The 26,534-nt window shown below is 42.6% G+C and overlaps 1 protein-coding gene across 1 annotated transcript; it reads left to right on the forward strand.

The window, feature by feature from the left end:
• Window positions 1-18,374: 18,374 nt before the first annotated feature.
• Window positions 18,375-18,843, forward strand: LOC132492157 (large ribosomal subunit protein eL30). The gene has a single exon (XM_060101437.1). The coding sequence runs from the start codon at window positions 18,438-18,440 to the stop codon at window positions 18,783-18,785; it is 348 nt and encodes a 115-aa protein (XP_059957420.1). The 5' UTR covers window positions 18,375-18,437; the 3' UTR covers window positions 18,786-18,843.
• Window positions 18,844-26,534: the final 7,691 nt, after the last annotated feature.

Below are 26,534 nucleotides of genomic sequence, written 5' to 3' on the forward strand. Positions count from 1 at the left end.
GAGGTATTTCCAGGCACACGCAGACCATTCCCAGGCCCCTTCCCTGGAGGTTTTAATTCAAATGCAGCCCACGGCAACTCCCGGGGGGGGGGAGCTAATAACCTGGAGCTTAATCTAAAATACACATTGCCCAGTCTCACCCTTGCCCAAGGCTCAGGGACTTTTAGGTTAAAATCGCACTCTGTAGGTAGTGGGTTCCAACGCTGGCTTTTCTCCCTCTTTCCTGCTGGGAGGCGTGGACGGTGCTGGGCAGAGCTGCCAGCCTCCCCGTTGGAAGGAAGGCGAACAGATGGCCCGCTGGGGGTAGGGGATCACGTGTCGGACCTCACTCTGGGCTGGATCCAGACTTCTTTCAGGACCCAGGTCCTTCGGCTTCATTGATTCCACCAAGGCATACAGGGCATATTGGGGGGCGGGGGTGCAGGAGGAGAAGCAGTGTTTATTTTAGTGAAAGCTGGGTAATTAGGGGAAGGTGGCAAGTTTGGGGAGGAGGGAGGAGGCAAGAGGGGCTGAAGGGATCGGGCTTCCAACAATGGCGGTGTGCCTGGATTTGAAATGCAATCAGGTAAAGCCCTCCCTATCTGTTGAAATGCCCGTGGCCATAACGACAGTTAACACGCAGGTGCTGGAGAGGGAGGGGCGCCTCCGGCCCGCGCGAAAACTTGCACGACGCCCTACTTTGCTCTCGCTCCACTTAGCAGCCTTCCGCAAAACTCCAGGCCTCTCCTTTGCCGAGCCGAAAGGCCACCCGTTCATGCATATGTAGGAGGATAAGTTTAGCTCTCAGCCCCGCGCGCTCAGAGGAGCCCCACGCCGCGCGCACGGTGAATCACCCGAGCTCGGGGGCGGGCGCTCGGCTGGGGCCGCAGACTGGCGGGCGGCGCAGCCACTCGGCGGCCGCGCGCCCCGGCCTGGCGTCGCTCTTTTAAAAAGTCTTCCGCGGGCGGCCGCCGCAGCAGCAGCCGGAGGAGGCGAGTTCATCTGAGGACAGTCCCAGTTCTCAGAAATCCCTTCCCTGCTGGAACATCAAGCTCCCTTTACTGCAGTTGAACAAACTGCCCTAGATTAGGGGATGAGGAACCCGCCCCAAACTCGTGCAAGAAGCTCCGGGCGCCCGCGCCCGCGTGAGCTAACCTTGAAATTAGCCCCTGCACCCGGTCGGGAAGGGGTGGGGGTGGGCGGAGGCTGCTCGTTGGCCCCTCGCGGCCCAAGCCCTAGGGTTTGCGCTCTCTGTGCATACGGCCCCCGTTTCATAACTCTGGCGGGGTTGCATTAAAAAAAAATTCTCTGGGGGAAGACAGGTGGGGGGGGGACTGGGGGGAGGAGGCACCTTTTCCATCACCCACGCCCGCGAGGAAGAGGAAAACCTGCCCTACGGTCCCCTTGGGAACACTGCGGAGTAGGGTGTCGGATGACATCAGCTTCTAAACATAGCCCGCACCGCACCCCAACTCTTGAGCGCCGCGAGCTGGGCTAGCGGGGGGAGGGGGGAGAGCGGGGGAGGCGTGTGCTGCCGGCCGCCGGCGGGGTGGGGCGGGCCGGCTAGCCAGGCTGTGCGGGAGGAGATGACTTTGCAGGAATCGTGCTCACGGAGTTTGCAGGCAAGCCTTTCCCGCGGTGGTCGGGCCACTGGATGCTGGGGCCACGGGGTTAGGAAACATTCGTGCCATTCTGCGCTCTCCCCTGCCCCACAAAAAGCCACACGCACGCACACACGTAGCCCTTGGATCTAAGCTGCCTTTGTTTATATAAATCAACCCATCCCCCAGCTGTAGCCGTAGCGCCGGGCTGGGTCGGTCGGGGGACCCTCCGCGCCCTCCAGCCCCGCGCCGGCCTCCAGGCTAAGCCTGAGAGGGGGTCGGCGGGCCCTCCCGGTGAGTCAGATGGGCTGTGTTTCCTGTAGTTGTTGTGGAACAGTTTGTCCTTTTTAACCCCCCGCCCTCCTCCCCCCACCCCACCCCCGCTCGGTCTCCACCCCCTTGGTAAATATAGCGCTCACGTTTCATCATCTCTTTGTCCAACGAGCGCGAGACACCCCGGCCCGCGGCCCCCGCCGCCTCCCTCCTCCTCCCGGCTCGCGGTTACCTCACATAACCCCACGCGGGCAGGCGGCGGCAGCAGCCTGCCCCGCGGCCCCCGCCAGCCCTGCACCCCAGCGCTTCCCGCCGCAGTACACTCCAACCTCCCTCCCAGCCCCTCCCTTGCTTCCAATTCCCACTTAAGTTGTGTCCCCAGGCCCTCGTCCCACCCCCGACCCCCGATACCCCCGTGTCGTGGGGACCGGGTTGAGAAATGTGCATGTGTTGGAAGGGAGACCCCTTTTCCCAGCCCCAGGCGGCACCCCACGCCCAGGCCAGTACTGGATCTTCCACTCACCCATCCTCCCCCTTCCCAAGGCCGCCCCCTGTTCCCCTCCTGAGCGCAGGTGACAGCTGCTTAGACAGTGTCTGATTCACCGACAGCTGAACCAGCTACGAGTACTTGGGGGTGGGCGCTTCGTGAACCGTCTCCCTCCCACCCGGTCACCCCAGAGGGGGAGTGGGCTGGTGGGTCAGGAAAGGCGAGGTGGGTGGGTAACAACCGAGGAGCGCTTGCTTACTGTTCCCTCTCTCCCTTCCCCTCCCAGTTTCATTTCCACACATACAGCCACCCACCGGGGACCGGAGGCGGCTGGTGTTCTCTGAACGCAGGGAACTGGCTCTCTCTGTGGTCTTCTGTTTACTTCCCTCCTCCTCGCCCCCTCCCTCCTCCTCGCCCCCACCACCCCACGCCGCCTCCCGCCCCGAGCAGCTGGGAAACCTGCAGCAAAACACTGCAGTCATGAGACTTCCCTGGACTCGAGCTGCGGCCTGGGTTTGCCCTGCCCTGCCTTGCCCTGTGTCCACTTGGGGCACTTTTTTGTCCTGGAAAGGCTCTTGGGGCTCCCCATCCAGGAATGTGGCAGAGGCCTCCCTCCCTCTTCCTCTCCCCGCTTGGCACCAGGTATCGTCCTGTGGGGGCCCTGCCGGGCTGCCTTTTGGGCCAGGGCTCTGGGCCACTGCCATGAGTGGCCACCTGTCCAGGGACAGGTAGTGAGAGAGCTGACGGTGTGTAGGAATTCGGCATCCAGGATGCCGCAGAGCTGGCTTACTTGTTATCACAGGCTCTCCCGTTCATGACAGGGTGCCCAAAGTTCCTTGCTGACCAAGGTTTCAGGCAGATCCCTGAAACCTGCTCCCAGGGACACACCCTCCCCATAGGGAATCTGCCAAAACCTTCCCTTTCAAAGCTTGCTTCCCAGCGGGGAAGAATTCAAGCTCTCTCCCTAAGGAAGCTGAATGAACAAAGAGCTCTGAGGAGGCCATGAGGGCTGAGCTCTGGGTGCCGCCTGCCTGAAGTTCACCCCATTTAAAAACCGCCGCTTCACCACCGCTCTGCTCCACTACCATGGTTACCAGTTCCCTGGCCTTCCGCAGCACAAATGTTGCACAGAGGCAGAAACAAACGATGGCATTTTAAATGTTCTTTTAAATATCCAAAACACTGCCTTGGTATTTTGGTAGAAGAGAGAGTGAAAATCCTGACAGTTCCCTGGTTTCCTTCTGACCCTGTAACCCTGAATAAATCCCTCACCCTGGATGGCCTCTCAGAGCCAAAGGAGGGAAGGGAGCATATTGAGATACTAGAGAGTAGAATTCAGAAGAGCAGGTCCACCTACACCCAGAGACTTAATACCCAAGTTAGACTAGTTCTCCCCTCTGCCCTCCAGCTGAAAACCCCCAGCTGCTCTGAGGTACCTGCCATAAGACCATACCAAGCCCTGCTTGTTGCTATGTTCTGCCACATCTCTCTCTTGTGCACCCCCCCACCCGCCATTCCCGGAGATTCTAGCATCTGACAGCAGAGTTCCGCACCTCCACCTCATTCCTGCTGACATTTTCGGTGAATTTAGCATCCTTGTAGAATAATGACCCAACTGAAACCCTAGTATCTAAACTGCAACCATATCCCCTTCCACCCTACTGTCATGTGGGTACCCTGGACCTTTGCATCACCAAATAACAGCACCACCGCTGAACTTTTCATTTCAAGCATCCTGTTCCCTGATCAGCACGTCTTTCCCTTCCAGCTTATTTACTCTAATAACCCCATTTGAACGATTCTTTGCCCCCATTTTGACCTCTAATCTACTTTCCCACTGTTCTTCATTGCCCTATATTCTCATCTCTCTCCTACGCACATTAGATTTCATAGTCATCACTGTATCATCCCTTTGCATACACTCCTCACTTCCTTGTTCCTGGGACTACCTGCCAGGCAAAACCCTGATTCTGTCCAGCTTAACACGCTGGACAAAAATAACAGTGTTAACTGTTGTCACTAAGTTTATGATCATAAATCTCAAGTGGGCTCTCAACACTGCCCTTCTGCACTTCCCTAGTCAGTTTACTTTCCCACACTCTGACACGACTGCATTGCACCTCCTGTCCTCAAATATCAACACCTCTCCCCTTCCCCACTCTGAGCTGAAAACTTTACTTCTCATTTCACTGAGAAAAATAAAAGCAGTTTTACAAGAACTACCTCATCTTCCCACCCCATGGCTTCCATCCTACCTGCCTCTCTGCTCAACTCTGCCTTCCCTCCTGTCTCATGTATGTAGTGTCCCTGCTCTTACCTAAGGCAAGCCCTTCCATTTGGCACCATGGTCCCTTCCCCTCTTGACTATTTAATGACTGCTCCTGAAATTATCTCCTCATCTCCTGCTCATCAATTGTCCTCTGCTAAATAATTCACTTCAGCACAAAAACATGGTGTACACCCTCCTGTCTTTGTATGTACACATATGTCCCTTTAGTCCCATATTCCCCCCTCTAATATTACTCTAATTTGCCATTTTTCCTTGGCTGCAAACACCTCAAAGTTGCCTGTATGCCCACACCTCCTATTGTCTCTTGATCTCATGGCAACCAGACTTTCACCCCCATCAGTTCACCAAGACCACTCTTGTCAAGGTCACAAATGACCTCCATCCTATGAAATCTATTGGACAGTTATTTCACTTCATCCACCTCGAAGCAAGGAAGACTAAGAAGAGTGGGCTGCAAAGTAAGAGGAAAACAGGAAAATATGGTATCCTAGAAGCCAAGAGAAATTGTTTCAAGGAAAAGAGTTTAATTAATTCCTTCTTAGTCTCCTTAGCTGGACTCTTTTTCAGGTCTTCTCCTGGCTCTCTAAGAATTGGGGTGCCCCAGGGCCCTATCCTTTGCCCTTTTCTACATCTATATTCACTCTCTTGGTGACTTAATCCACCCTGAAGGCATTAATACCTTCTATAGGCCAGTGGCTGCCAAATTTTTATCTTCAGTCCAGACCTCTCTCAAACATCACACTTGACTAAACATCTATTCCTCATCTCCACTTGAAGTTCTAATAGGCATCTCAAACTTAACATTTTAAAACTGAACTACTGAGTATAGCACAGGGAACTATATACTGAATATCTTATAATAAGCTATAATGGAAAATAATCTGAAAAAGTATATATATATATGTATAACTGAATCACTTTGCTGTACACTTGAAACTAACACAACATTGTAAGTTAACTATACTTCAATAAAAAGAAATAAAATTGAACCACTGATTATTTCCTCCCCCAAAGGCTCAATTCAAAGACCCCCCCCCATCTTAGATAAAGGTACTCCTGTGATTCTGATTGCTCAGGCCAAAAACTAAGGAGTTATTCAGATTCCTCTCTTTAATCTATACCCCACAGCAGATCCATCAGGAACTCCTGTTAGCTGTATTTTCCAAATACAGCCAGAATCTAGCACTTCTGGTCACCTTCACTGCTATCACCTTCATCTCTTGTATAGATAACTTCAGTGGTCTTCGGCTGGTCTTCCTGCTTCCACCCCTGCCCTGGTTCCTTTTCTCAACACAACTGCTAGAGAGCTCTTTTAAAAACACACAACAGGTCATATCTCTCCTCTGCTCAAAACCCCGCAGTGATTCCTGTCTTAGGGTGACTGCTGAAGTCCTCACCATGGGGACAGGGCCCATACCAGCCACCTGAAAGGTGGCTGTCTGACCTCCTCTCCTTCTTGCACCCCCTGCCTCATTCCGCTCCAGCCACCCTGCCCACCTTGCTCAGCTGGGAACTTTCCAGCCACATTCCTACCTTAAAACATTTGCAATGGCTCTCCCATCCACCTGGATCCTCTTCTCCAAGATCTCTGCCTGCCTCACTCCCTCACCTCCTCCAAGCCTTGGCACCAATGTCCCCTTCTAAGCAAGGTCTTCCCTGGCTGTCCTATTTGTAGTTGCAACTCCTGCAGTTGCCCTTTTTTACATTGTCTTCCCATGGCACTTATCATTCCCACATGCTACATACTTTGCTTATTTGTTGTTTATTATCTGTCTCCTACTAAATACAATCTGTTTGTTCACTGATGTATTCTTAGTGTCTAGAACAGGGACTGGCAGATAATAAGCTCTCAGTAAATTCTGCTGAATGTAAACAGGGGATAAACAGCTGTAATTTTGTTTGAACCTTGCTATATACCAGGCACTCCAAAAAAACACTCTGTGTGGTCTTAGTACTCCTGGTTTATAGATGAGGAAATTAAGGTTAAGAGAGAATCAACGACAAATCCAGGCTCACACGGTGGCGAAGGTAGGATTTTAACTCAGTACTCTGAATCCAGAGCGCATGCTCTTTAGCACTCTATTATCATGCCCCTGTATATGTAGAAGCTGTAAGGCAACAGTGAGTTCTTTCAGCTGTGGTGAAGCACATTGTGACGTATGCAGATGTCACCTGAGTGTGTGGCAGCAAGGTGGGTCACACAGGCTCCTTCCCTTACTCTAGATGCTCGTGCTGAAGAAAGGGTGAGGGTGATGGGCAAGGACATGGCTGTGTATTTAGCTTGCACTACAATATTTTGGCTACTTACGAAGATGCTGAGCATATTTGTAGAACAGAGGCAGCATGGTGCAATAGATTTGTTTCTTGTTCACCATATATTTTGAACAAAGACTGGCTGGAGTCTCTTAATTCAGGACCCAGGTTGCTGGAACAGCCACTATTTGGAACATTCAAGTCATAGTTTCTAATTACATCTCATTTGTCGCCATCTCATCCATAAAGGGAACAAGAAGCACAATCCTTCCATGTGCCCAGATGGCAGAGAGCTAGAAATAGTTGTTGGGCCCATGTCCAGTATTACTGACTATGCTTTTGTTGGACCAACCCTCTTAATAGATACCAACTATAACTCTGGATAAAATATAACTCCAGATAAAATTACCTGAGGCTCCTGAAGAGTGAACAAAAGCAGGCAGATAGTGGAAGGGAGTTACATTTGGAAGAAGGGAATGACATGAGGAGAATTTCCTGTTTATTATGGCTTTTAGCTTGCGTGTAGGTCCTAATTTGTACCATTTACAATGGCTAAAATACTGACAGAAAGGCAACATCTTACTGGCTTAAAGAGCCAGGGGTTAAGTTTTGGGGCACCCACAAATGCTGGTAAGTAAGGGAAGAAACTCCAGAAAAGAGAGCGCTAGAGAGGAGGAGCCCCAAATTCTAGCTATAAACTCTGCCCAAATCTCTAGCTGATCACTGAATCATACATGCATGCGACAGACTCCAAGCACCCCAGGTAAGAAGACACAAGTGACCTGAAATCTGAGCAGCCACTCACTGTAGGGGAAATGGAGTTTTGCCGTTTGAGTTCAGCCAAGTTAACTGTTCACTTAAATGAAAAAAATCAACACTCTTTAGAGGAATATAACAGAATCCACAGTCTTTACAACCTGTTATCCACAGTATCCAGGGCATATTCCAAAGTTACTTGACATATCAAGAAACAGAAAAATATGACCCACTCACATCATAAAAGACAGTCAATGGACAACAACCCCTGGATAACTCAGATGTCGCATATTCAGATATGGATTTTAAAGCAGCCATTATACTCATGCTCATAGGTGGAAAGAAAAATATGCTTGTAATAAATTGATAGGAGGTCTCAGTAGGGAAAATGAAACAAACAAAAAGAATCAAGTGGAAATTTAGAGAATTTAAAAACAGCAGGTGGAAATGACAAGAGCCAGTGAACTTGATGATATCAATAGAAATTACCCAATCAGAAGACAGAGAGAAAAAAATGGGAAAAAAAGAGCCTCAGGGACCTGTGGGTCAATATCAGAATATCTAATACATGTGTAATTAGAGTCCCAGGAGAAGAGAGAGAGAGAATGGGACAGGCAATATATTGGAAGAAATAATAGTGAGATGTAAATTGACATATTCAAAAAGGTCAGTGAACACTAAGCAGCATTAATACAAAGAAAACCGCACCTAAGCACATCATAGTCAAGCTCCTGAAACATAAACACAAAGAGGAAGTCATAAAAGCTGCCAGAAAAAAGTCATATTGTATATAGAGGAATAATGATTTGAATGCCACTGACTTCTCAACAGAAGCAATAAAGACTGGAATACAATGAATGACATCTTTGAGGTACTTAAAGAAAAAACTCCAGTCAAACCAGATTTCTATATCTAGTGAAAATATCCTTCAAGAATGAAGGCAAAATAAAGATAATTTCAGATGAAAGAAAACCAAGAGAATTTGCCACCAGCAGGTCAGCACTATAAGAAATGCTAAAGGAAGTTCTTTGGGATGAAGGAAAATGAACTCTGATAGACACTCAGCTCTTTAGGAAGGAATAAAGAGAATCAGAAATGGCAAATACGTGGGTAAATATGAAAGATTTAAAACATTTCTTTAAAATACATATTAACTATTTAAGGCAAAAAATTATAACATTGTCTTGTGAAGTTCACCATAATGTATGTGTACTACATATAATAATTATAACACAAAAGATGGGGGAGGGTAAGTGAGGCTCTATATTACAAGATTTTTAAATTTTATGTGAAGTGGTATAATATTAACTCTAAGTAGATATACTGATGTACAGGAAATTAATGACTACTATGGTATACCTTCCCAAAGAGTTCACAGTATGGTGGAGGAAGACATATGTCCAAAAAATGACAACATAGTGTGGTATGTGCAAACAAAACAGGTTGTACAAAGACAAAGACCTCTGGGATTCCAAGGAATCAGTAATTAGCCCTCCTTGGGGGGTAGATAAGTAAAGGCTTCATGGTAGAAGTTATATTTGAGCTGGGTTGTGAAGGATGATTAAAAGACGAGAGGAAGAAAGGCATCCCACACCTGGCATAGATGTGAGGGCAAGATGGTGTAGAATGTGTTTGGGGCACCAAGAGTCATCTAATTCTTCCTCTGGGAGTGGTAGGAACTATGAACCTGTCAAGAAGGGCCTCAAAGAGAAAGATAACTGTAGGGTAAATATGGAGCATCAACTGAGGCAGAGAGAACCTGGAGGCAGGAAACTGAGAGGTGATTACTCAGAGAGATGGTCAGAAAATAGCATCAGCCAAGCTTAGTAACCAACTGAAGGAGGAGTCCACAGTAAGCCCCAGGCTTATGAATATGGGGACTGGTGCCATTAACTGAGATAGAAAAAAAACACTGGAGGAGTGAACTTGAACATGGGGGCAGAGACTGGAGTAATTAACTTAGTTTTGACACTTTGAGTGTGATGAGCCTGAGGGCCATTGGGTGTCCACCCAATACCAATTCTTCCATTTCTTGGGAGATGGCAGAGTCTGGAAGATCTTCGTGCATTCTGTGACCATGAGGGAAGCCAGCCACAGGGTGAGTTGGACAGGCAGAAGTCAGATCAGAGAGTTGGAAAGGAACTGGGGTCTTTGATCCAGTGAGTTAATGACTCAAATTGACCCTAAAGCTTATACAACATGCGAATTTTCACGGTATGTGAACAAATAAGTAGTCTATTTTATAAAGCCAGTTTTGTTATGGTGTTTGCAAAACAAAGAGCCTGACTGATCCGTTTAGACAGAGACGGCCAGTAGGCATTTGGAAAGATAGGACTGGATCTCAGAAGAGTCTTAGGGTTTAGAGAAGTCAATTATCCATCTAGGTTGAGACTGGGTTATGGTAGTGGATGAGATTGTCCAGGGAGCAAATGTCAAGGGAAAAGAGAAAATGATGGTGTACATGCTGAAGTGGAGAACAGGAGAAAAGGTGTGTCTCAAGAGCCAGAGGGGGACTTCCCTGGTGGTGCAGTGGTTGAGAATCCACCTGCCGGTGCAGGGGACGTGGGTCCGATCCCTGGTCCAGGAAGACCCCACATGCCACGGAGCAACTAAGCCCGTGCGCCACAACTACTGAGCCTGAGCTCTAGAGCCCGCGAGCCACAACTACTGAAGCCCGTGCACCTGGAGCCCATGCTCCGCAACAAGAGAAGCTACTGCAATGAGAGGCCCGCACAAGGCAACGAAGAGTAGACCCTGCTCGCCTCAACTAGAGAGAAAGTCCGTGCACAGCAACGAAGACCCAATGCAGCCAAAAATAAAAATAAATAAAATAAAATAAAAATAAAAGAGCCAGAGGAAGAGAAGGTCCAGAGAAAGGGAGTTGTTGACCATGGTCAAATAGGATGAGGACTGGATTTAAAAATTAAGAGGTGATGGGGCAGTTTGGTGAGTCAGACACTTCACTTCCTAAACAAAAACTACCCCTCCCCTCTCCTTTCTGGCAGAGATCCCTTGATCTCAGAAAAAGTAGGCCTATCTCTGCTCTGGAGGCGGGCATGTGACTCGGTTCTGACAACTGGGTGTAAGGAGGAGAAATTCTGTTCATTGAGCCATTCAGATCCCCTCACACAGTTGTGTGAGGGTAGGATGTTTAGATCTGTTATGATCACGAGAAGAAGGCCAAGAGGATATCTGAGACCAACCCAGAGCCCTGTCATTGGTTAAGTGCTGAACTGCTAGCAGTGACCTACTTCTGGGCCTGTTTATGAGGAGAAATCATAGTGTTTGTGTTTAAGCCACTGCCAGTTGGATGCTCTGTTATTTGCGGCCTAACAGACACATTTAGCAAGAAGTGTTTCAATAGATTAGGGGCACATTAGTCAAACTCAAATGAGCTGAGGTGTGAACTATAGGTAAACACATATCATCAGAGCCTGTGGTGTGGTTTTGCAAGAAGTTGGAAGGTTAAGGGGAAAAGCAGATGTAGGGGTATATGGAGGACAGGCAAGATGATCGGAACATTTTTTCTAGATTGCAAATACTTGAATACGTTTCATCGAGGAGAAGGAGGGAGTGGTTAGGCACAAATTTAAAATATATGAAGGAGGAGATCACCGATAAAACAAGGTACAGAGGGAAAAGTGTCTCAAGAGCCCAGAAGGAAAAAGTAAAGCTCTGTCTTCCTTTGAAGAAGGAAGGAGACTGTGAGCCTGGTTGAAATGCGAAGTTTGGAGGTGGAGAGAGGAAAGCCCTGGGGAGTTCACGCCTGTTTTCTTTGTGAAGTAGAATCAAGGTAATCTGTGCAAGGGAGCTGATGGGGAATGTGACAGAGGCCACGGGGAAAGGGGCAAGGGTTTGGAACACCTGTCATCAGAATAAGCCCCCTTATTGGTATCTCCTTGCACCGTACCTGGCAGGTTCCGTCTGCTGGAGGAATGGATTGACTCAGTATGAGTAACAGGACCGTTAAACAGCAACAGCTGCCCAGCTGAGATGGTAAACCATGCGTTTGTGGGCCTTTCTTAATAACTTTTATTTCTTGTTACAAAACGAATAAATTTTCATTGTAAAAGAGTTTAGAAAAATACAGATAAACTCAAAGAAAAGAAAGAAAAATTCATCATACCCCACAAACCCAGAGGTAACCGTGGTTAGTATTTCAGTATATATTGGTTTTGTCCTCTTTATGCACAGCTATACATTAAAAAATAAATAAAAGCGAGATCAGGCCGTACATATTTTTGTATAACCTGTTCTTCAGCTAACAAGTCAGCTGAACAATTTCAGCTAACAATTCTATGAATGTTTTCCACATTGTTTTACATTCTTCTACCTTATTATTTAAAAGAATTATCTTTTGAATAAGTAAGCATTCACATGGTTCAATTTAAAAAGTTTAAAGGGATATGTAATGAAAAATCTCTTCCCCAACCCTGTCCTTCAGCTACCTAGTTACCCTTTCCAGAAGCAACTAAGTTTTTTTTTTTTTTTAAATCCCTCCGGAGATATTTTATATATATCCAAGAAATACACATATCTTGCCCACATTTTTACACAAATGGTTATATCATAGCAGTGTTCTGCATCTTGCTTTACAAACTTAATAATATATCTTGACGATCACTACAGATCAATACATACAGTTTCCTCACATCTAAGGACTGCCATAGAATTCTAATACAAATATACCTTAACGAGTCCCCTGCTGCTCAGCATTTAGGTTACTTTGGGTCTTTTGGAATTTCAAAAAGACTACTTTAAATAACCTTCTTTCACTTTGGAGCAATACACTTGAAGGATAAATTTCTTAGAGTGTAATTCTGGGTTAAAAGCTATGTGCATTTGTAATTTTGATAGATGTTAAACTGCTCTCCCTAGAGTTTGTACCATGTACATGTACAAACTCCATACAGCAATGTATAAAAGTATAAACTAGCAATGTATAAAAGTGCCTGTTTCTCCACATCTTCATCAATGAGTTTGTTAAAAAGCTGTTTGACCTTTGCCATTCTGATTGATAAAAATGATATTTCAGCCTTTAAATTTTCATTCTCTCTTTAGAGGTGAGGTTGAGAACTTTTTCATATGTTTGAGAGCTTTGGATGTTTCCTTTTTTAACCCATAGCTATTGTCCATTTTCTTTTGGACTGTAGGCTTTTTCCCTCTAGAGTCTTTTTATATTAGGATATTAGCCCTTTGTCTTTGGTATGAATCACAAATATTTTTGGCCAATTTGTCATTTGCCTTTTATCTTTACTTATTGTGTTTTTGCTATGCAGAAGTGTTTTTTTGTTATTGTTGTTATATTTATCAGTTTCTTATACTTCTAGATGTTATTTCATAATTTGAAAGTCCTTCCCCATTCATATAGTAAAATAATTGTCCCAGGGCTTCCTCTAGAGCCCTTAGGATTTCATTGATCTATTTTAAATGTTGCTGGTTTTTTTTCCCGGTGTACTTTGTGAAGTATGTACCCAATTAAATTTTTTCCAAATGATATCTAGCTATTTCAATCCTATGTTTTGATTTTATTTTTTTAAAGATATAAAGTTTTTCTTCCTCTTTTTTGAGCTTCATACCTTTTATTTCTTTCTCTTACCTCACTGTACTTACTAAAACCTCTAGTAAAATGTTGGCTGAAGTAGGGGGAGTGAGCATCTCTGCCTTGTTCTTGATCTTACCTGAGAGCAAACAGGTAAAGGACCAGCTGGCTCTGTGTTGCCAAACTGCTCTCCACAAAGTTTATGACAATTTGAACTACTTTGCAGTATATGGAGTTGCCTAGGAAACCATAACCATTAAGTATGATGTTAGCTGTAGGTTGTAGATACACTTTATCAGATGGAGAAAGTACCCTTCTATTCCTAGTTTGTTGAGTTTTTATCATGAATTTTGAAAAGTGCTTTTTCTATATCTATGGTGATCGTGTGCTTTTTTTTGGCCTTTATTCTGTTAATGTGGTGAATTATATTAACTTATTTTTGAATGTTAAGTCAACAGCATTTCTGGAATAAACCACACTTGGTTATAATTTATTATCTTTTCATATATTGCCTGGTTCTATTTGCTAACACTTTGTTAAGGATTTTCATATTATTTTCATGAGGGATATTGATCAGTATCCCTCCTACTGATCTTTCCCTGTAATGTCCTTGCTATGTATTCATCTGAGATACCACTTTAGTCATATACTAAATTTCCATAAATGTTTGAGTCCATTTCTGGATTTTATGTTACATTTTGTTTCATTAATCTTTGTCTTTCCTACCTCATTATCATTAATGGATGCATTGTTGGATATTTGGGAATTAGCTTTTTCCAGGGTTCTACTACTACAGACAATGCTGTAATAAAGAGTATTTTGGCTAGATCTTTTCCCACTCCATGATTATATACTTAGTATAAGTCCTTAGAGGTTGAATAGCTGGGTCAAGGGGTAGGTATAATTTTAAGAATTTAGCTACTTTTCAACCAGTGTCCCATCAGGAAAATAAAAATCATGGTAATTGTTTCAATCAGGGTACCTAATTTAAGGAATAATTATTATTGTTGGAAGGACTGAAGAAGCAAAAAAGGGAAGGTGAGATAACCCCTACATTAGTAACTGCAAGAAGCCACCACCAACACTAGGATTATAGGAGCAAACAGGAGGAAGTAGTGTTGCCAGAACCCAGGACACTCTCACTGCGGACACTGATGAAGACTTGTACTTAACTGTTGAAACCACTCACGCTACTGCTAGAGTCACTGCAGGATGCGGGAACCACAGTCACCACCACTGCAGCTGCTGGAACCAAGGGATGCTCCACTGCTTCTGGAGATGGAGCCAGAAGCAGAGGGGGATACAAATGCCTTCTTCCTTCCTGCCTTTCAGGTGCCCCTCCCACCCCACCAATGCCTCCCATTGACTGAACCTAATCAGAAGCAAGATGGCAAAGAAGTCTGGAAAAATAGTTTACAGAGTCCAGCTCCATGTGATACAGAGACACAAGGCCAAGCAAGGTCAGCTTCATGGCCATTCCATCTGTGCAGTTGCACAGGGCTTCATCCTCAGAAGAGCCCCATGCTGTCACTCTTTTGAAATTTCTTTTGAACAAACAGTCTAGCATTTTTGTTTTGCACTGACCCTGCAAATTATGGATTTGGTTCTGCAGAGCACAGCACTGATGGGCAAAAATGGAGCTGACAGCAAAGAGGAAAATGCCAGGATTGCTATGTGTTGCCAAATTGCTCTCCACAAGTTTATATCAATTTGAACTTAGTACTGCAAAGAGGTGTCTGGGAAACCAACCATGAATTAGTTACAGCGCTGATAGGCAAGTTCCTAAGGTTTCCCCTAAGCAGTTCCTAACAGTTCCAAAAGCAGAAAAGTTGTCGAACTAGTTCTCGGGCCTCTCAACTCAGAGAGTCAGATTAGTAACCCTCTTTGAGATTTGGTATGTAATTTCCCTACCTCACCCCTTTAAGGAGGAAACAGTTCTGACTGGGGAATGTGTTGACTGTGATAAAATTTATTATGTAATTGCTTTTGTATTTGCATATCTGGTCTATCATTACATTTACCTTTTATTGCTCTTCTTTCTATGTCTTGTTGGAGCAGAGAAAAGGGTGGGTCAGATACTCAGCAGCAGTTGGGGTTTTGTGAGGCTCAGCAGGCCGATTTCCAGATGCAGAGCCTCTGGACATGCTCCTGGACGCAGACAGCACTCTGCACATTGGCCCTGAATAACCCAGCAACAGTATGGGAATGGGGGAGGTGGTCAGAGAAGGGCCTTGAGATTTTGGTAGGGTGGTTACATTACAGCAATGACCAGAGCATGCCATGTCACTGAAGGTGACACTGTAGGTGGGCAGGTGATGTGGGGAGGAAGTAGAGGGACCTCACAAGGAGCTCAGAACCAATGCTCCAGCCCTTTAGGGACCAAGAAGAGGCCACTTTGGGATAAGACACTTTCAGATATACCCCCCCTATAGTCTCCCCTCATCTGTAGGGGATACATTCCAAGATCCCAGTGGATGCCTGAAACTATGGATACTACTAGACACTATATATACTGTATTTTCCTGTACATACATACCTATGATAAAGTTTAATTTATAAATTAGGCACAGTAAGAGATTAACAATAACTAACAAATCAAGAGAAAAATGATAACAATATACTCTAATAAAACGTATGTGAATGTGGCCTCTCTCTCTCTCAACCTATCTTACTATACAAATTTAATGCATTTTCCATCTGAACTAAGCACTTATCATGCACTGTGGCAGTAACTTTTGCAGTTTGAGGTGCAACAGCAAAACTAGTACAAATTTCTTTTTCCTTCTTCACAATTTCACGAATACAAGATTCATAGACCTTAGCAACCTCAGCAAACGATTTTTAAAAATCGTTTATTTAACTATTAAATCACAAACTTCCACCTTTTCACTTAAAGGAAGCACTTATGGCTTCTCTTTGGCATATCTGAATGGCCAGCATCACTACTCTTGTGTTTTGAGGCCATTATTAAGTAAAATAAGGGTGACTTGAACACATGCACTGAGGTAACCACGTATGATAACGAAGATGGCAGGATACTCTGGACAAAGGCATGATTCATGAATCAGGTGGGATGGAACAGGACAGCACAAGATTTCATCATGCTACTCAGAATGGCACACAACTTAAAACTTATGAATTGTTTATTTCTGGAATTTTCCATTTAATATTTTTGGACCCCAGTTTACTGTGGGTAACTGAAACCATGAAAAGTGAAACCTTGGATAAGGGGGGACTACCGTACCTGCTACAGTTGTCTGAAATGTCCTCCTTAACAATCCATTTCCTGAGCTAGAGCATGGAGCCCATAAGTAAGTTTTTACAGTTACTCATAAAGGAAGCAAGTCATTCACTCATCATTCATTCATTTTTCAATAGATTGGGCCTCCATATATGCCAGCATTGGCACAAGGGATATAATGGTGAACAGAACACACATTACTACTGTCTTCCCAATCCTATGTTCTAGAAGTGTGTGTGTGGGGGGGAGAGGGGGATAATCAACTGCAATACAGTGTAATTAATGCTATGACAAGAGGATTAAAGGGTGCTACAAAGAAAACATAATAGGGGTCCTTCACCTTGTCAGAGCATCAGAGAAGGACTGAGAGCTAAGCTGAGTAGGATTTAGGCAAGCAAGGAGGGGAACCGGGTGGAACAACGTTTAGGAAGAAGGAATAGCAAGTATGAAGGTCCTGAAGTGAGAGATCAGGCTACATATAAGGAACTTAAAGTAGTGTAGCCTGAGAAGGCAGGGGTGAAGAGAGGTGAGGCTGGGAAGGAAGGCATGGGTCAGATCTTAAATGGCTGTGAATACCCATATGGCTTTTATCCTAAGGGCAATGGCAAGCCATTCAGGTCTCTATCCAGGAAAGAGACATAGACTTGTATTTTAGAAATACCACTCTGCCTGCAGTCTAAAGAATGAATCAAAAGGAACCAAGATTAGAGGAACGGAAATGAGAGTCCAGGGAACAGATGGAAGTAGTGTGGAATAGGACTGCGGCAAAGGAATGGAGAGAAGTAGGCGGATTCTGGATGCAGTTAGGATGAAAAATTGACAAGGCTTGGGAATCAGGTTTGGTGGAGAAGGGCAAAGGAGAGGGTAAGGATGTCTCCTAGGTTAACGGATTCACAACTGTGGAAAGCAGATTTGTAGGTGAGGATAAAGAATTAGGTTTTGGGGGAGCTGACTCTGCAGTGTCTATGGGACAGTCCAGTGGACAAGCCTAGTAGACAGCTGGCTAATTATTAGCCACTAACTCCTTACCTTAAATTACTTTATTACAGATTAACAACCTAGTTAACTTAAAGTTCTAAAGGAATAGGATACAAGTACTTTTGTTTTGCGGAAGGAGAGAGGACTAAGTAAAAGCCCTGAACTATCTCCTACCTCAAATTCATAGGCCCTCCTAGAGTTCATCCTCCTACCTCTGGTTGACCTAAACTTTCTCCCTGAATCTTTAGAATAGCACTCTCTCATTGCTTTCCAAGTTGTCTGTTGACTCACCAGTGTCTTTTATCAGATTATGAGTTTGAGGCAGGATCTCTGTTCAATTCATCTTTGGATTTCCAATGGCTTATAGGGTGCCCTGAACAGGGTATACCCATCTCTCACTCAATGACTTTAATTTGGACTGAAAATTCTGCTACTATGTGAAAAGCTATTACATGAAAAAAAATCTCTATTCATTTTAATGGGAAAAATTGTGTTGTATCCCATCCCAAGATACCAAACAACTTTACAGATAAAGAAAAATGTATCACTTGAACAATGAAAATAAATTTAGTTAAGTAATAAACAGTTATTTGAAAGTTAAATCAATACAGTTTATACATAAAACAGTGTACTAAAGGCTTACTGTACTTCTTTTTCTTCTTTCTTATTCAATTTTTCAACACTTTGGAGATTTTTGCACTTACACAGGGTTAAAAATAAAATTATAGCACAGAAAAATACCTCTAAGGCAAAATAAAAGTTAAACATGAGAGTGCTTCAAAATATATGGAAATAGTGCATGCACTCAACAGGTCAAAGAGTCATAGATGCTGCGACCTCTTCAGTCCTCTCATTGGGCCCATGTACACAAAACAAAATGTTTGCGGTTTATATAAACATGGCTCACAATTTAAATTGGTTCCAAATAATATTCCCTACAATAAACCTGTGTCAAGAAAATTGGTGAGCCTTTCTCGCTCTCCGGCCATCTTGGCGGCTGCAGTAGGCTGGGGGCGTCCCGCGCCTAAGGCAGGAAGATGGTGGCCGCAAAGAAGACGAAAAAGTCACTGGAGTCGATCAACTCTAGGCTCCAACTGGTTATGAAAAGTGGAAAGTACGTGCTGGGGTACAAGCAGACTCTGAAAATGATCCGACACGGCAAAGCGAAACTGGTCATCCTCGCCAACAACTGCCCAGCCTTGAGGAAATCTGAAATAGAGTATTATGCCATGTTGGCCAAAACTGGTGTCCATCACTACAGTGGCAATAATATTGAATTGGGCACAGCGTGTGGAAAATACTACAGAGTATGCACACTTGCTATCATTGATCCAGGTGATTCTGATATCATTAGAAGCATGCCAGAACAGACTGGTGAAAAGTAAATCATGCACAATTTTTCTTTAATAAAACTGGCCAGAGCTTGTTTAAAAAAAAAAAAAAAAAAAAAAAAAAAAAAAAAAGAAAATTGGTGAGTGGGTTTTTTGCTTGAAACCCCAGTGAAGAAATATTACTTCTTGTTCATTATTTATTTAGTTAGGTTTTGAGTGAAAACGTTGTTATATCAAAATAAAGTGGTATGACCCAGCAATCCGACAGCTGGGCATACACCCAGAGAAAACCATAATTCAAAAAGACACATGCGGGCTTCCCTGGTGGCGCAGTGGTTGAGAGTCCGCCTGCTGATGCAGGGGACACGGGTTCGTGCCCCGGTCCGGGAAGACCCCACATGCTGTGGAGCGGCTGGACCCGTGAGCCATGGCCGCTGAGCCTGCACGTCCGGAGCCTGTGCTCCTCAACGGGAGAGGCCACAACAGTGAGAGGCCCGCGTACCGCAAAAAAAAAAAAAAAAGACACATGCACCCCAGCGTTCACTGCAGCACTATTTACAATAGTCAAGTCATGGAAGCAAACTAAATGCCCACTGACAGCCGAATGGATAAAGAAGATATGGTACATATATACAATGGAATATTACGTAGCCATAAAAAGGAACGAAACTGGGCCATTTGTAGAGACGTGGATGGACCTCAAGACTGTCATACAGAGTGAAGTAAGTCAGAAAGAGAAAAACAAATATCATATATTAATGCACATATGTGGAATCTAGAAAAATGGTACCAATGAACTGGTTTGCAAGGCAGAAATAGAGACACAGATGTAGAGAACAAACGTATGGACACCAAGGGGGAAAGTGGCGGGGAGTGGTGGTGGGATGAATTGGGAGACTGGGATTGACATATATACACTAATATGTATAAAATATATAACTAATGAGAACCTGCTGTATAAAAAATAAATTTAAAAAAGGAAAAAAAAGTGGTATAACTTTTCAAAGGCTGGGATGGTGAAAAGTTGTTAATATGTAAAAGAAAACATGGGAGTTGAATGAATAAACGAATAACTGTAAGGCTCTCTGTCAGTAGGAACCCTTGTTGTATGAGAGAAACCTGAGAACACTGGGGAGCAGACGATGGTGGAGGAGGTGAAGGAATTCCCAGAGGAACATGCAGAATTCCAGCCACCATTTATTGACCATTTAGTACATGTTAGGTGTAGTGACAAGATGATCTCATTTGAGACTTCATTCTTCCATCTTGTCATTTTGTGGAAAGCTGTATACTGTTCAATCATCGGCCTTTTTCAGTAGTATAATTCCAATGAATCAAATATTTTCTAGGATAGTACGAATTTCAAATATTTTGTTCTATTGTCAGATCATGTGTTTCATACTTTGGAAAATATGTTGCTCACAGGGAGACTATAAAGACCTGGGACAGGGCAAAATAATTTTTTGGTGTGAATGAAAGAAAGGAAGGAAACAACTGTTGGCTGGTATACTTTGAGGTAGCATATTTAACTATGGGGTGTCCTTACTGCTATGCACACAGGTTTTTGTGTCTGTTTTAGAATTAACTAGAAATATTTGAAGTAAAGAAGACTAAACTCTCAGGCTTTAAACAATATCCTAACCACTGACTCTTAAGTCCTGGCCTCCTTGGTTACAAAGTTGGGAAAACAGGAACCTGAGGTGAATGAATAAGGAATGGAGGGTTCATTCCACCTTATATTTTACTTCATTCATTTATGATGATTCTTCTCCAGCTTTTCTACCAAAATATCCTAATAGGCCAGAAGAGTGAACCGCTGAGATTCTAAGGGCTTGCCACAAAGAAAAACAGCAATTTCTTTTCATTTCTTTGAAGACTGGTGTTTTATTATAATGACTCAGGAACTTTGTATCGATGCTACATATCTATATGTATTTTAATATAAAAATATAAAAGGGGCCTCCCTGGTGGCGCAGTGGTTGAGAGTCCGCCTGCTGATGCAGGGGACACGGGTTCGTGCCCCGATCCCGGAGGATCCCACATGCTGCGGAGCGGCTGGGCCCGCGAGCCATGGCCGCGGAGCCTGTGTGTCCGGAGCCTGTGCTCCGCAACGGGAGAGGCCACAGCAGTGAGAGGCCCGCGTACTGCAAAAAAATAAAAAATAAAAAAAAAAATAAAAGTTTTTTTTTTCTTACCCAAACGTAATGGTAAAATTGTCCCCCCAGAGAGACGGGTTGTATAGTACTTATTCAGTGGCCTTATGTGTAGTTCCCACCGCCATCACTGCCACATGACCACATACTCCTAATTAGGGTGCATATCCTTATGAGTTCAAGGGTAAACTGATCTTTGGAGTTTTGTTTTAATAATTTAAACATGTGTTTACTTACCAACAGTATGTAAACTCTTTCTTTGACTGGAAACCTCAGGGAGGATCTCTCCACCAAACAAAGGGATCGTTAAGCAGTGGGGCACCTGGGGTAAACCCTGTGATGGCCACTATCACTTCTGATGTTGATCAGGAACACAATTACTGGCAAGGCTAAACAAATGCGCCCACACACACACACACACAAATTTAGGGAGAATATGTGGGACAACACCGAAAGTTGTGAGCCTCCAATCATTAAAAACTCTACAAATAAAAAATGTTGGAGAGGATGTGGAGAAAAGGGAACCCTCCTACACTGTTGGTGGGAATGTAAACTGGTACAGCCACTATGGTAAACAGAAAACTAAAAATAGGACTACCATATGACGCAGCAATCCCACTCCTGGGCATATATCCAGACTAAACTCTAATTCAAAAAGATACATGTACTTCTATGTTCATGGCAGCACTATTCACAATAGCCAAGACATGGAAACATCCTAAATGTCCATCGACAGATGAATGGATAAAGAATATGCGGTATATATATATATACAATGGAATACTACTCAGACATTAAAAGGAATGAAATAATGCCATTTGCAGCAACATGGATGCAACTAGAGATTATTATACTAAGTGAAATAAGTCAGAAAGAGAAAGACAAATACCATATGATATCACTTATATGTGGAATCTAAAATATGACACGAACCTATCTACAAAACAGAAACAGGCTCACAGACATAGAGAACAGACTTGTGGTTGCCAAGGGGGAGGGATGCAATGGGAGACTGGGGTTAGCTGATGCAAACCATTATATATAGGATGGATAAACAAGGTCCTACCATATAGCACAGAGAACTATATTCAATATCCTATGATAAACCACAATGAAAAAGAATATTGAAAAAAAGAATGTATGTAAATGTATAACCGAATCACTTTGCTGTACAGCAGAAATTAGCACAACATTGTAAATCAACTATATTTTGATTACAAAAATTTTTTTTAAAAGAGCATATGGGATGGGGAAAAATAAAATAAAATTCACAAAAAGAAAGCTGCAGGCCTCCAAACACAGATTTTGAATCAACATTTGGAACAACATCCCTGTCCCTTCCATAAGGGTTAATTTTTTCCATGTAGACAAAGGCTTTTGTGTTTTGAGGCTTGGTATAAGAATTAGCTGGAGACTTCTGTAAAGATGGTATTGTAAGTTCATCCTCCAATCAGCATCTTTGCTCCAATGATACCGATGATAGATAAAAAAAAAAATGAGAAAATAAAACTACATAGCCATGCTCAAAGGCAAGATAAACATTTGTTGATCAGAAATGGAGCAGAAAGACAAATAGTGAGTAGGCCTGAAGTAGCAGGCCCTGGGTCCAAATCAGGCAGAAGCAGTGAAGAAAGTTTTTGCCTGAAGTGGGGCATTCAACACACTTAATTAGGTATGAAGAAAGGCTCAAAATAAATATTGTATTTGAGAAAGTAAAGAGAAAATAACAGAGTAAATCCAAAGAAAGTAGAATCAAGAAAATAGTAATTATAAAACTGAAATTAAGTAAAATAGAAAACTAAGAAACAATAGAGTCTCAACAAAGCCCAAAACTGATTTTTTTTTTTTTTTTTTGGCCACACTGCGTGGCATGTAGGATCTTAGTTCCCTGACCAGGGATTGAACCCACGTCCCCTGCATTGGAAGGTGGAGTCTTAACCACTGGACTGCCAGGGAAGTAACCCAAAACTGACTTTTTGAAGAGTTTAATAAAATAGTCAAATTACTGGCAAGATTAATCAAGGGATAAAAGAGAAATGTATAAATAAACAGTATTGTGATGATAGCTATAGACACTTATAGATTTAAAAATTCACAGGTGATGAATATGAGCTAGGTTATGACACTGTATTTTAAAACTTAAATGGAATGGACAATATGCTGGAAAAATATAATGCACCAAAAAGTGAATCAGGAAGAATTATCAGTAACTATTTAAGATATTGGCTTAGTAATTTTAAAAATCTTCACTTAAATGACACTAAACCCAGATAATTTTACAAACAAGTTTTACTAAATCTTTAAGAAACAGATAATTCCTCCTGTACAAATGTTTTACAGAACAGCAAAAGACAGAAAACTGACTACTTCATTTCTTAAAACCAGAAAAAATATCTTTAAACCTAATTTCAGAAATGACATACCATCCCATCTGCCACATTACCATTAGAAGTACATCACTAGGTCCAGCCCACACTAACGGAAGGCATTACACAAAGGTGTGAATACCAGGAGGTGAGGATTACTGGGGGCATCTTGGAGGCTGGCTACCACAATCAGAATATAGGAGAAAATGTACATAATTATTCTAATAAATGAAATGAAAACATTAGTTAAAATTTAAAGTATGTTCATGATAAAAGACTTAAATTAGGAATAGAAGGAAAAGTTTTTACATTAATATAAAGTACATTCCAAAAATCTGTAAGAAACATGATACTTAGTGGTGAAATTCTATAAGTAGCAGGTATACTTTCAACAGACTTACAGAAATCAAATCCTATAAATCATTAGTAATCAGCTAAGATATGTAACACTAAAAGATTCCATTCAAAATATCAAACAAAATTGTAAGGTACTTAAGGTTCAATATATGCACAAGACTGTTCTGGAGAAACATATAAAATGTTTCAAGAGACATAAAGGAAGATCTGAATAAAAGGAGAGATAAACTGGTTTCATGGATGGAATGACTAAATATTTTAAGGATGCCAATTAGTCTAAATTATTCTATAACTTTAAGCTATTCCAAATAAAATCCCTGAGGTAGCTTTGAACAGTGTCAATTTAGCTAGGCAGGAACTTTGTTACCCAGACTTATCTTCACTGAATGGTCCTAGGTTAGGATGAGCCATAGGAAAAGTGTGCGTGAAGATTGGAAGGTGGAGGTAAAGCAGTAGTAATTTTTTATGCTCTGAAGTTCTGTCTAGGGCCAGGCCCCATTGCAACTCATGAGGTAGCAGCTGCACCAAGTCTGTTGACAATTCTATGGTGAAGGGTGCCAGCTTATCCTGAAAATCATCTGTATCGTGGAGGTTGGGGGCAATGAGAGAAAGACACAGGTTTGCCCTTGTGGTTTCCTAATTGTCTCTGCTCCGCCCTATTTTTCTTGTTTCCCTACTGCTGGCCTTGTTGACTTCAGGTCCAACACCAGACACAGCCCTAAAAAAAATCCCTATTCTGTATCATTCATAGTGGTTGTGTGTTTCTGATCAATTCCTAATTAATGCAACTCTTAACTAATGCAGTCCCAAAGAGGCATTTCACAGAAATTGACAGGCTGATCTGAAAATTAATTTGGAAGATGAAGAGGCCAAGAACAAGCGAAGAGAATTTTGAAAACTTAAAGAAGGTGGGTTGGGGGAGACTTGCTCTAGCAGATATCAAGACTTACTATACAGCTATTTAATCAAAACAGTATGATACTGGTGGAGTAATAATGCAAAAAGACTAATAGAACAGAACCAAGAGACCATAAAGACACACAAACATACATGAAAACATAATATATGATAAAGGGGCATTACAAATCAATAGGGAAAATGAACTATTCAACATTGCTGCTGTGGCATTTGGATATCTTATATGAGAAAGAATTAAAATATATCTCTACATTCCATCATACTAAAAAAATACATTCTAGAATATCTAAAGCTCTAAATATAAAAAGCAAAACTTTAAAAAGAATTATAGCAGACTATCATTTAGGGTAAGGAAGAACTTCTTAAAACAAAAATTACAGCCATAAATGAAAAATTAATAAACTTAACTATACTAAGAAAAAGAAGAAGCTTAGTCTAAGTGATAAAAGACACCAAAAAAAACAGAGTTAAAATACAATTATATTTTGGGAGAAGACTTTGCATTATACACAATATACAAAAGATTAGCAAAAAAACAAAAACCCCAAACCAAACAAAAAAAAAAACCCCAAAGGATTAGCATCCAGAATACACAAAGAACTCCCCTAAATACCTGAGAAAAAAACCTACTAACCAAAGAAAATGGAAAATAAGAAAATAGACAGGAAATTCATAGAAGATGATGACTTGAAGAGGAAGATGCTTGGTCTCACCAGTCATCATAGAAATACAAAGTAAAATTAAAATGAGATATTATCTCATACCCATCAACAAAAATTAGAAGTCAACAATTATAGTGAGGGTGTGGAGAAAAAGGCAACCTCACACACTGTTGGTGAACATATATTGGGAGGACTGTTACAGGAATGATTTGGTTATATCTATGAAAGTTGGAGATATATATACTCTACCACCAAGCATATATCCTAGAGAAACTCTCACGAGGATTTTATTGCAGTGTTGCAGCAGCAAAAAATGAAAACCAAAAGTCTATTAAAAGAAAAATGAATTAAAAAATTGAGGGTTATTCAGATAAGGGAATAACATATAACAACTAACTGAATAAATTAGACCTGTAAGTAGCAATATAAATGAATCTCAAAAGCATAATGTTTAAATTTTAAAAAGCAAGTTTCAGGATCCTATGTACTATCTTTTATGCAAATTTTTAAAACACCCTCAAACAATGCCAGCTACTGTTTATGGACGCATATATATGTAGTAAAAAAATAAATAAAAAGATAGATTTAAAGGGTAAACACGATTTTCCTGATTGTGGTTACTTCTCAGGAAACAGGATCAGAGAAGGGTCCAGATAAGTTTCCAAGTGTAGATGTAACGTTTAGAATAAAGATTTAAAGCTAATACAGTAAAGTATTAATATTAATTATTAAGTCTGGGTGGTGGGTACTATGGCTTATATTATACTTTCCTGTGGTTTGAAATTTTTCATAATTAGAGAAAAACAAATACTAGTGGTGCTATGGACTGAATGTTTGTGTCCCCCCCCAAATTCATATGTTGAAGCCTTACACTCACGTGTGATGGTATCTGGAGTTAGGAATCTTGGGGGGTAATTAGGTCATGAGAGTGGAGCCCTCATGAATGTGATTAGTGCCCTTACAAGAAGAGAAACAACAGAGATGATCTATTTCTCTGTCAGGTAAGGATACAGAGAGAAGGCAGCCATCTGTGAACCAGCAAGAGGGCTCTCACCAGGAATCAAATTGGCCAGCAGGGCAACTTGATCTTGGACTTCCCAGCCTCTAGAACTGTGAGGAAAAAAAATGTCTGTTCTTTTCTTTAAACAGACTTTATTTTTATTTCTCAATTTTTAAAATTTTATTTATTTTTGGCTGCGTTGGGTCTTTGCTGCTGCACGCAGGCCTTCTCTAGTTGCAGTGAGCAGGGGCTACTCTTTGTTGCGGTGTGCACGCTTCTCATTGCGGTGGCTTCTCTTGCTGCGAAGCATGGGCTCTAGGTGCGCGGGCTTCAGTAGCTGTGGTTCT

This window comes from Mesoplodon densirostris, chromosome 6 (genome assembly GCF_025265405.1).
Source record: "Mesoplodon densirostris isolate mMesDen1 chromosome 6, mMesDen1 primary haplotype, whole genome shotgun sequence".
Taxonomy (NCBI): domain Eukaryota; kingdom Metazoa; phylum Chordata; class Mammalia; order Artiodactyla; family Ziphiidae; genus Mesoplodon; species Mesoplodon densirostris.

Bases quoted from the DNA above. Each gene is read 5' to 3' on its own strand.
- LOC132492157 (XM_060101437.1), top strand. From the start codon at position 18,438: ATGGTGGCCGCAAAGAAGACGAAAAAGTCACTGGAGTCGATCAACTCT.